The sequence below is a fragment of the Drosophila nasuta genome, chromosome X (genome assembly GCF_023558535.2).
Source record: "Drosophila nasuta strain 15112-1781.00 chromosome X, ASM2355853v1, whole genome shotgun sequence".
In the NCBI taxonomy this organism is placed as follows: Eukaryota; Metazoa; Arthropoda; class Insecta; order Diptera; family Drosophilidae; genus Drosophila; species Drosophila nasuta.
The window spans coordinates 9,799,476-9,811,455 of NC_083459.1; the positions used below are offsets into that span (position 1 = coordinate 9,799,476).

Consider the following 11,980-nt stretch of genomic DNA (forward strand, 5'->3'; position numbering starts at 1 on the left):
ACTAACACCAAAAAGCAGGCAACACATTTTGCGTGCGTGGCCAAGATACAAGTGCAAAGGGTTGAAGAGAAGGGGAAGCGGGAAAGTGAAAGGGAACGGGAAAGAGCTGGCCACTGTGTGGTGTAAAAGGCTGCCACATGTTTTTTTTATGTCCGCTTCCGCTTTTATTTATTTTTATACTCACAGTTGCTCACGCTCTTCTTATATACACTCGAAGAGCTGTCAGCATTGTGCCTCGCATTTGTTACTCTTGCTGTCTGCCTGACGCTTTGTTTCATCATTAGAAGTCGCCTCTTGCCTCCTTCTTTTCCTCCAATGCCTCCTCCCTAGTCTCTAACCATCTCATAATTGTCAACATGGCTAAGCTTTTACTTGGACCCCGGCTCGATAAGCTGCTCGCAATGCAAACTGTAGCCAGTTTGGCTATTTCCGTGTTTACGTTGACGTCTAGCACAACGAGTGCAGGGATAATACCACACTCAGAAAAAAAACGCAATACAATTCATTCCAGATATACCGTATAATATAAAATATTGAAAATTTGTCATATAAAACAAGTATGAAAACCATAATGTATATACCGAAGAAGTATATTTCGTTAAAGTAAAGTAAATATAATATACTTAAAAATACTAAAATATACCAAAAGTAATATTTGGTATATCGATATACCAAATAATACAAAATATTGGAAATTATAAATTTCCAAATAAAATACAATTAACAAAATCACAATAAATATACCGACAAAATACTAAAATATACCATAAACTGTATTTGGCATATCGATAAATTAATTCAAACAAAGGTTTAAAGGTTTTTTTTTCATTCCAAATTATTTCTAAAATAAGTTCTAAGTTTTTTATCTGATCGCCTGTGTTGCAAACATTTCCTTTAATCACATATGTAGTTTAAAAATTCTTGATCCTATGATGGCGTACATAAAAATAATATTTAGGAATAAATTTCTAGTTGTCTTATTTTGATTAGTATTGTCATTTATCAATAATGTTAATATTAAAATTATCGCAGTTCTATTTTTCTACAACACTTTCTCCCCGAATGTGTGTGAAATTGTAAATGCTCAGATAATAGTTCATCATCATTCAATAAATTAAATTCTCTTTGCAAAACCGTATTGATCTTAAATTTTTTAGAATGATTCATCCTGTCATTTTCTGTGTTTTAAATTGTAATTTTTCAAATTTTTTAAGTCAAAAATGTTACATTTAAATTTAGCTTTGTTGTTCATTTGACACATTTCTTATGATAAAAGTGTTGTTTTTTAAATGAAGTTTATTTTGTGCGTTTGTTTAAATAATATAGTAAATACGACTGATTCTAAGATTGAAAGAAATAGAAATTTTAAGTAATGCTAAAAACCAAAAATTTAATTTCAGTTGTATAAACATGTTTAAGTAGCAAATATTAAATATACAAAAAAGATATACAATAATTGATTTTCGAATTTCTTATATACATAGCTTAAGAACTTAGGATTCGTAAAACAATTCTTCAAACTTTATGAGTATTCTTAAACCAATAATTTTAGGAACGTTCTGAAATATAAAATTAACCAAAGTTGAAGTTGAATTTTTCTCTCAGTGCCGAGAGGACATTACGACTTTGTCTATAAAACATTTCGTTGCGCCAGGCACACAAAAACAAACTTGACTCGATGGCTAAAAAGGGTTTGTGTCCTTCTACTACTACTACTACTACTACTACTATATATATTTTTGTACTATATAGTTTGTTTTTTTCTTCTTCGGGTAGCTATTTATAGCTAGGGAAGGGGGCAGCGACAAGCTCTTCTAGCGCTTTTTATGGCTACGTGTTGATTTGTAGCCCTCTACTCTGCGCTTTGAAGTGTGGGAATTCGGTTGACTCATGACCAGTTCCATTTCCTATATGCTAGTTATGTGAAGTTTTTTATGAAGCCGCAGAACAATGAAAAAAAATGAAGTTAGCTGCCTTTGACGTCGCTTTTCATTTCCTGTTTTGGCGGCCACACACACACACACACACAGCTTTTGGCCAGTCCGCTAATTTAAGGACATTAGCTAGAATTCCCACATCCACACACACATACAGATACACCCACACGCACACATATACACATATACCCGCTCCATCACTTGTGTGTAGTTTGGTGCAGCTGCAACAACGTTGAAAATTAAATAAATATGTGGCAATGTTTTTCTGTAATTTGAAGCTTTATTTTCATTTATGGCTGCTGATTGTGCGGTTCAAACGCTTGCAGCAATGGTTAAATTACAGTTAACCGTTATCTGGCCAATTACAATTTCACACTCGCTCGCAAAAAAAATTGTTGTCGAAGGAACTGCGATGAAATTAATACTAATATTACTAATAAATGAGAATGCTAATCGAAATGCACCAATAAAACAAATCGAAATTCATTTCTAAATTTAAAAGAATATTTAAACTTTATGATTACAGGAAATGTTTGTAACAGGCTATTAAATAAAAAGCTTAGAAGTTATTCAGATTATAGTTTAATATGTCATGAAATATTTGGCTAATTTGTGTTATATATTCGTTTGATATACCAAATGTGGTATATTATTAAATCACAGTATATTTTAGTATTTTTTCGGTATATTCATTGTGGTTTTTGTACTTGTTTTATATTTTGCAAATTAACAATTTCGAATATATCGGGATATATGGTAGCATATATAGCTTTCGGTATATTTTAGTATATTTCAGTATTGTATACTTTAAGGACATATACTGTGTCGTTATATTTATTGCAGTTTACTTTATTGTTTTATATAGCCAATTTACAATCTTCAATATTTCGATATACCAAATATTGCATTTGGTATATTTTTGTATTTTTCAGTATTGTGTACCTTAAAGGCATATACTTTGTTGTAGTTTACTTTCTTGTTTTATATGATAAATCTCAAATGTTTCGTATTAAACGGTATATTAAGATACCAAATATTGCTTTTGAATGATTGAATGTTATATAGTTTTTGGTATATTAATTTGGCATATTTTACCGCTATCGAAATGTTTTGTTCTTATGAAAAATACCTCTCACAGCCAACAACCCTCAACTGCAGGTTTTTTTATTTTTTTTATTTTTTTTTTTCTTTTTTAATACAATTTTGACACGCGGCTGCAATTGAAGGTTGCCTTTGAGAGAGTGCATTGGATGCTCCTCGGGCTTATGACGGATGTACTTGAAGCCATTCAGCTGGAAAATCCTATATACTGAGCGACGCCAACTTCCTGAGCGATTCGAACGAAGGTTTCTTTTGCTGCTTGCTGCTTTGAAAACTACTCAATCTGCTATTAAATATACGCTATTTCAGAGGAAATGCGAACGTGGGATGAGTGAATGCGAAAAATGAGAAGAAGACGGATGGAAAAAAATAGGAAAAAGGAAAAAGAAATGCCAAAAGATAGACAAAGGCAATGGCATAGTTTTTTTGCGCGTATAATGGTAACTGACACGTTGTCTGCTCCAAACACAAATAGAGCAACAGTGCAAGGATGTAGAGAGAAAGAGAGAGAGAGAGAGAGATGGACAAAGAGTGAGAGGGAGAGGGGCGATATAGCACAGGTATGTGTGTGTACTTTTCTCATTTGCTGCTGAATTTTTATTACAAATTTCTTCATGATGATGGCAAGGCGCACTTTTTACTCTCTTCCGTATTATTATTTTTTTTCTTCTGTTACACGGCCGATTTCGACGAGGCAGAATAAATAGCTGGGCGAGAAAAAAAGGGAAAATCATTGCAATAGGAAATGAAAATGCTGCGAACTGAGAGCGAGAGAGAGAGAGAGAGAGAGAGAGAGAGGGAGGAAATCGAAACGAGACAGCAAAATCAATAGGAAACAGTATGAGGATATTTAAGCAGGATATTTAATATGAGCACCTAAAGCTTTATAACCTTTATAACTGGCATACATGTGGTATGTGTGTTATTTTTCGCTATTTCTTTTTGTTGTATTTCATTTCTTGTGTCTGAAAGCGAAATTATAAGAGTGAGAGAGATAGAGAGAGAGAGAGGGAGGACCGGCAAGCCACTTGCCAATTTGATATCAATAATAGGCAAGCAGCAAACCGAGGCCCCATATTCCCCTAAAGCAAGCCAGTATCTCCCTCTCTCTCTTTCACTCTCCTTCTCTATCTCTCTCTCCCTTTCTCTGTGTTTTCTGCTTGTTGTTGCCGTGGCGATTGGAAGCGTCTGCTGCTTTTCAGTTGCTTTGTATCCTTAAGTGCGCTGCCAACTTGGCTCAAACTATTTATCTTGTTAGCGGAAATCTATTGAAAATGTTTATGTCTTTTGTGCTCGCTCCCACTCTCTTGCTCTCTCTCTCTGTCTTACACCCTCTGTCGTTATCTATCTCTTTCGCTTAAAGTAACCACAACAAACAGTCGACACCCGGTGCATGCAACCAACTCGACTGCCACAACAACTGCTGCCTCTAGCTTTGCCCCCAACCCACCTCACCCCGTTTGCTGCATTGGATTTTTCTATTGAATTCAAAGTTTTGATTAGCTTGAGAGAGTTTAGCTTCAGTTCTGAGTTGTGCCATAGTCTGGCGGCAAACAACAACAGTTTTTGGATAAAAGCTGGCAATTGTCGAGAGGGGAAATACCAGAATTACACTTTGCCAACTATTTTGCGTTAATTATGCTTTAATTTTGATACCCTGCACAATCAAATTCCTAAGGAAGTGACGTTTAAGTGCTGAGAAATTACTCAGACCCAAAAAACAATTTCACTTAAATGCATTTAATAATAATTCATTAATTAATAATAATAACGAATCGTATTTACGTTCGTGTAGATGTCAATTTTAATTTTCAAAAGCGAACTGAAACAAGTATTAGGCAATTATTATATTTATATATTTTTATCACAATAGTGTAAAATTTAAATTTTAAGAATAACAAAGAAATGTGTGCTGCAAATTTAATAAAAATTATTAAAACAATACTAAGAAATTTGCAAATAAATCGCAATATGCAAAAAATGGAATGCGAATAAAAAGATCTATAAATATATCAATTTAATTAAAATCGAATTATTCTAAGAATAAGCACAAACAATATTTTTTATATGCGAGTTTAATATAATAGTATAACAAAAATGCTAATAAAATTAATTATTAATTTAAAAATGGAAGTGAAAATATGGCATATTTGATTCTATGGTATATTTTGAATGTAGTGGTATATACCAAATATAGTTATGGTATATTTTACTTACAAACCTTGAATGAGAATAATAGTTTCTTTTAATGTATTTAATACACACTAAAAATTAATGAATTATAACTTAAAAACAACGTAATAACAATTAATATTAAAAATATATAATAATAAATAAAATTATAATTTTTAAAAATTTCAATTAAGAACGTAATTAGTGTCAGTAGAATTATAATTCTCAATATAAAAGTATTTTAGTATTTTTAACTGTATTCATTTTATATGGTATATTCTAATTGTAGTGGTATATACCAAATATAGGTTTCGGTATATTTTGCTACAAAATGATATAAACAAATTTAATTAATATTTATTTTTTATTTGGCTTACACTTAATATAAATACAATTTTACTACTATTAAAATAAATGTTTAATAAAAATTGAATTATTATTTATACAATAACGATACAAATTATCTCCAAAGTCTTTCAGCAAACAATTTAATAGAATAAAATATAAATTAAAATCCTAAAACGAAAGTATAAGGACACCAATTTATTTCAAATTTCAATTTCTGCGCGTTGCAATTGATTGTTGATGGCGAAGAAGGAGAAGGAGAAGAGAGTGTGCACATCGCTTGACATTATCGCACAACTAGCGGTATTATTAACCCATTGAAGCCACAACTCCAACTAGAATTCCGACTTTGACTGCGCTTTGCAAAATCAATAAGTGAAGAAACTTAAACTAAGCGTTGGCTTTTTCCTTTTTCTCTCTCCTTATTTTTTGCTTCTTTCTGTTTTTTTTTTTTGGCGAGTGCTTTCAATTACTTTGCAATTGCTTCGCGGGCATTTTGCGACAACGTGAGGGGGAGATGGGGAAGGGGAAAAGTAGTGTGTGTGCAACATTTACGGGAAACAATTGTAAGAATACGAGGTAAGTTTCCTTGGGCACGAACTCGTTTGCCACTTCAAATTCAACTTCCAACTGCGGCGACATGTTATTGTCATAATGTGCTCCAACCCCTTACTTAACCCCTTGCTGCCCCCAAACCACACACACAAACACACACAAGTAAGAGTAGAGTTGCTCTTTTTAAACCCTTTTTGACTTTTCAGCGTTTTGTCTTCTTGTTGCTGCTGTTCACTTGATGGAGTAGCTGCTGTTTGTTACTCCACCCGCTGTTGCCGCACCCCCTTCACTTCCCCCTAACCACCCTGCGTTCTTATTGTGGATCGTAATGTTGGCAACTTTATTTGCGGTTTTGTGTAACTGTAAATTACACAAACAGACGCGCAAATGAAACATATGTAACCAATGTGCGCTGCTCTTTCTCTTTCTGCTCTCTCTCTCTCTCTTTCTCACTCTCTGCTCTGCTCTGCCAAGGCATATACATAAATTATTAAACAAAACTGAGTATCATGGCAATGGCATTGCCATTTCGATGTCACCAGAGCTCAGAGTTCTCTCTCTCTCTCTCTCTCTCTTTCTCTTACTTCTTTGCCTCCTCCTTCGCCATCTTTGCCTCAGCCTTTTGCGTTCCCCTTTTTCCGGCCAACAGCACACGGCGTATGCGTAATTTTGTTTTATTTGCAGTCCTCGTATGTGCGTGTGTGTGTGTGTGTGTGTGTTTGTGTGTGTATTATTTATGCATGCGGCGCATGGAAAATTGCAATTGGTTTTTGGCAGCTTTTGGCAGCGGCAATTTGCTTTGAGCATAAATGAAATATATTTATGCACTCGTTATATACACAAATGCTTAAACACATACCCTTAATATATATACTAGATCAATATATGTATATATATACATATATTCATATATTTATTGTATTCACTTGACCAAACACCAAAAGTCAATTGTCGTGAAAAGCATTACAATCGAATGAATAATACACAAATATATTGATATCGATTCAATCCAATTTTAGCTGCATTTCTTTAGAATTTATCAAAAAAAAACATCGCCAACAAAATTCCAAGTTCCATAATTGATAAAACAACTTTATTAAAGAAAGTTCTTGACCTGCATCACAATTTAGTGCAAAAATTAGCAGATTAATTTAAATTTTAATGCAGATTTCTCAGTCGTCAAGGAGTAGAATAAAAACATACCCTTTGTTCATCGACATTAAGCTCTAAAATTTTTCATTTACATATATTTCTTTACTAAAATATCTGTTATAAATCTGTTTATAATGTTGAATTAAAATTTTGGTTATATTTACGGCAATAGTAAACAATTTTAAACGTGTAGTGAATTCGAAATTTTCAGAGGAAAATGTTAAATTGATGTAAGCTTTAATTTATGAATTCAATATTAAATTAAACTCCGTAAAACCATAAACTTAAATAATTAAATATAACAGCCGCTCTGTTAATCCACTTAATTGTGTAGTTTAATTTCCTTACCTAAAAACAACTAAAAATATTTTTGAATTTTTACATATTAACTATTTCGTGCAGTGAATTAAAATCTTTATTGAAAAATGGCTTCAAGTAAATGTAGCAAAATAATTGTTTACATTTTTAATTACAACTATTTTTAAAGAATTGAAGATTAAAAACAAAATATAAATGAAAATAAAGTTTGTAAAGTTGTAAAGCTTAATTATTTTAACTGAATATAACTAGAAATAAATTCAAGATAGAGATCAATATTTAACTTAATTCTACAATTTAATGGCCCCAACTAAAGGTAAATAAAGTTAAACTTTCTACTACTACTTTCCAACTATTTCGTCGCAATATAAATGTAATATTTTTATATGTATATATTTTTTTTGGCATATTGACATCAATTCGCTTTGCATTTGCTGCGCCGTCACCAAAGTCAACTCAAAGTCGCAATATCCTGTCACAGAGAGCAAAAAAATAAACAGAAATTGAAGCGTAGCAAGCGAAGGACTATAAAATCGAATTGTTGCCTGACAAAGGTAAACATAAGAGAGCGACAACAACAACAACAACAGCAACTACAACTACAATGACATGTTAGAAAGGTAAACTCTTCCTCTTCCCCTACTACCTACTTCCTTCTTCCTGCTGCTGTGTGATATTCACTTCGATGGCAATCCGCATAAATATGCAATGGCCACAAAATTTGCTGTGAATTCGAAGCAAAACCAAAATTCGAAGCTTGATGCTCAAGAAAAGGATGCGATTGGCAGCTGGCAAAAGCAGAACAAAAGACGAAGGGGATGAAGATAGAGAAACAATCGATGTATCGATTGTGATAATAATGATTTTTTACGCCATTATTTTTGTTCCCTAAATAATAATGTGTTTTTTCTTTCGTTCATGTTTTCTATTGTTGATTTGCTAATGTATTTATTGGCTGAATAAAAAGTATCTCATAGTTTTGTGCCCAGCTAATTTGTGGTGCACGTTGCACCACCGAAGCCCATTAAACTGACTCCCCTTTCCACCTTTCCCCCCCTCTGCAACCCCACCCAAGCCACAGTAAGTGAAAAATATCCAAGTAATTTGCATAGTTGATGACCGTTTTCGTAGCCAAGTCGCCAACTTGGCCAGTTAACCAGCACTTATTTGTTGTTAGTGTTGTTGCTTAAACTGTAATTGCTTTGATTACCGCATATTGTTCTTTCACTTTGGAGTGGGGTTAATAGCCCGTGGGTTGCTTTTTGGGTTGCTTGCCAACAACTCAAGCAAATTCCTAATTGAATTTGACTTTCTATTTGCGCTTGGCTTATGCCCTAATAGTAATGCCCTACTTGATTCCGATATGGATTTGAATGCTAGTCAAAGTTGTGACTTTGACATATACGCATTATGTTATTAGGCCCATTAACTAATGATGACCTATAACCTACGCATGATGCTCTTTACAAAGCGTCCCCACGTGCCAAATGTCCCTGCCAATATTTGCTGTAATGTAATTAGAATTCATTTCCTTCTTTGTTGCTTTTTGGTTTATAGAAAAAAAAGCATAAGCAACAAATTGGTTTCAAAATCTTTAAACAGTTTGATACTTTAATTTAAATATTGATTTACTAATTATAATGGCACAAAACGTAAATTTTATCTTTTAAACTGATTTAAGAAAATATGAACATTTAAATATTAAAGACTGAAATGAACTTTTTTTTGGAAACAATTTACCTATATTGTAAGTGTTTTCAGCATAGATATTTTCTTTTATATTTAATGTTTTCTATTTTCTAGCTTAATTTTTCTACAGGAAACAAGAAAGCTACAGTCAAGTGTGCTGTACTGTGAGATATTCGACAGCCCTGTTCAATAAATGCAACAGATGGCGGTATTATTCTTAAAATATACCATATTAATATACAGACAAAATACTAAAAAATACCAAGATCTAAAGGCATAAAAATCTAGTATTACATGCGATATTATTCTTAAAATTTACCATTACGTAGGGCACTGTTCTTAAAATATACTGAATTTATAAATAGACAAAATACTAAAATATACTAAATGCTACATTTGGTATAAATTTATATTATTACATGCAAAATATACCGACTGCAGCTGACATTTTTTTGCCATATACAATTTTGATTTTATTAAGTAATTATAGTCTCTTAGATGCAGTGTTTCATACGAACAGACACGGTCCTCATCTCTGTTGATGCTATTTTTTGGAACTGACTTTTAAATCAACTATCAGATAAGCAAGGTCTCCCAAAAATCTTGCACTTCTGCACAACTGTTTCGCAATTGTTGATCAAAAGTACCCTAAGCAACCTCTCGTCAATATAAGTGAAGCTCGCCTGTCTGACCACGCCCACTTAGCCAGTCCGCTTTCACTAATATCTCGGTCCGGCGCCTAGTCAAACCCACACACAACATATGAAAGACATACATCAAAATTTTTGGCAATGACTTTTTTTATCCTCAAATCAATATCCAGAAATGTAATGCCTTGCAGTTCTGCACAACTGTTGAGCAATAGTGGCAACAGTTGAACATCAGTTAATCAAAACTAACCAAAAGCAAAATTGGCAGACTTTGTGAAGCCCATCCGCCCGACCACGCCCTCTTAAGATATTAACCTTCACACACGAACACACACACAACATATGAAGCGAATAGATCAAAATTTTTGGCAATGACTTTTTTGGGCACTTTAATCAACTGCCACCAGCTTCTTCTAAGAATGCATTGCAATATCTTGCAGCTATGCTTAACTGTTTAGTAACAGTCACAACGGTTGATCAACAGTTGATCAAAAGTACCCTAAGCAAGCTCTCGTCAATATAAGTGAAGCTCGCCTATCTGACCACGCCCACTTAGCCAGTCCGCTTTCACTAATATCTCGGTCCGGCGCCTAGTCAAACCCACACACAACATATGAAAGACATACATCAAAATTTTTGGCAATGACTTTTTTCAATATCCAGAAATGTAATGCCTTGCATTTCTGCTCAACTGTTGAGCAATAGTGGCAACAGTTGAGCATCAGTTAATCAAAAGTACCCAAAAGCAAGCTTGACTATCTTTGTGAAGCTCGCCAGCCGCTACTGATATTTCAGAGTCTCTCCCGACTCTTTTTCTCTCAGTAGAAGATTCTCTCCCCTTTCATGAGCCACTCGCCTTCCCTTCCACAGAAATGAAGAAACACTTGAATTACTCGCTTGTTAATTTAATAGTTGATAGCAGCCATCTTACAAATTGGCATTCTTGACAATCCAATCGCGATGATAGAAGACCTTGGCATAGCCATCGGGATTTGTGGAGCCACAGCCGCCAATCACAAAGCCAGCAATGCCAACGAGTTGACCATTCTGGATAGCCGGGCCACCAGAGTCGCCGTTGCAAGCACCGTTGCCGGCGGTGTGGGCCAAACAGATCAAACTACTGGTGAACATGAAGGTGGAGCTGATGCACTGATTCTTCGACAGCGAGCTAAGCGTGTTGTACTGCAGCAGGCGGGGCGAGGCTCCGCCAGTGGTGAGACGACCCCAGCCAGAGATGACAACCTCGCTGCCAACTGCGGTATCAACGCTGGCCAGAGGAATGGCCTTGATCACGGCGGAGTAGGTGAGGGGCTGGTCGAGCACCAGGAGTGCGACATCGTTCAAGAAGTTCCCATAGCTCTCATGGACAATGACCTTGGCCACGTTGACGACAACGCCGCCGCTGCTGCGATCCACGGTTCCGGCACGAATGCTCAGCTGCTTAGCCGAGGTACTACAAAGGGAATAATAACATAGTTGAGAAATCAATTGATAAACTCTGATTAACTCTCTGTATCACTTACACCTTCAGTGAGCCGTCGGAAGCTTCGCTGGTGACGCAATGAGCTGCAGTAAGAATGATCTGGGGTGCAATGATGCTGCCGCCGCAGATGTGCGAGGTAAGCTGACGCAACGACACCTGATGGGGGAATTGTCCTTCAACGGCATCCAATCCGCCCACAATGCGACCATCCAGCTGGGAGCTATGAGGAGCAGCAGAGGCCAAAGCAATGGCCAAGCAGGCAATCAGAAGGCTCTTCATCATGTTGAATGCTTTAGGATTATGTCCAGTTACTTTGCAGACTGCAAGTGATGTCAAATCGTTGGTTGGCACAGCTTTTTATGTGAATCGCGATTCGGCTAGAGATATCTTATCAAATTTGTAGCATTGGGCTGGTCAGTTGTTTCGATTGGATTGGTGGCGATTACACTGGGTTTCTCACGATTAGAGGATATTATTTATGATCCATCAAGAAGTCAATGGATTGGGAATTGCCCCGTACCGAAAGAAATTATATTTATCTGCGGCATGTGCCTAAAAAACGTCATTATCGCGAGGGA

At 35.2% G+C, this 11,980-nt stretch overlaps 1 protein-coding gene and 1 long non-coding RNA gene across 2 annotated transcripts; one reads left to right on the plus strand and one right to left on the minus strand.

Moving 5' to 3' along the window:
- Positions 1-3,168: 3,168 nt before the first annotated feature.
- On the plus strand, positions 3,169-3,947 carry LOC132796843 (uncharacterized). The gene is made up of 3 exons (XR_009633600.1): positions 3,169-3,283; positions 3,348-3,598; positions 3,737-3,947. It is a non-coding gene; the product is annotated as an uncharacterized LOC132796843 (long non-coding RNA).
- A 6,867-nt stretch (positions 3,948-10,814) lies between these two features.
- LOC132796399 (serine protease SP24D-like) lies at positions 10,815-11,717 on the minus strand. Its single transcript, XM_060807561.1, has 2 exons — positions 11,443-11,717; positions 10,815-11,372 (listed from the first exon to the last, which is right to left on the minus strand). Exons 1-2 carry the CDS (start codon positions 11,682-11,684, stop codon positions 10,847-10,849), a joined length of 768 nt encoding a protein of 255 aa, XP_060663544.1. The 5' UTR covers positions 11,685-11,717; the 3' UTR covers positions 10,815-10,846.
- Between the last annotated feature and the right edge of the window lie 263 nt (positions 11,718-11,980).

Excerpts from the sequence above, each read along its gene's own strand:
- LOC132796399 (XM_060807561.1), bottom strand. The coding sequence starts at position 11,684 with ATGATGAAGAGCCTTCTGATTGCCTGCTTGGCCATTGCTTTGGCCTCT. Across the intron at positions 11,373-11,442 it reads TCCGACGGCTCACTGAAGGT|TACCTCGGCTAAGCAGCTGA; the intron begins GTAAGTGATACA and ends TTCCCTTTGTAG.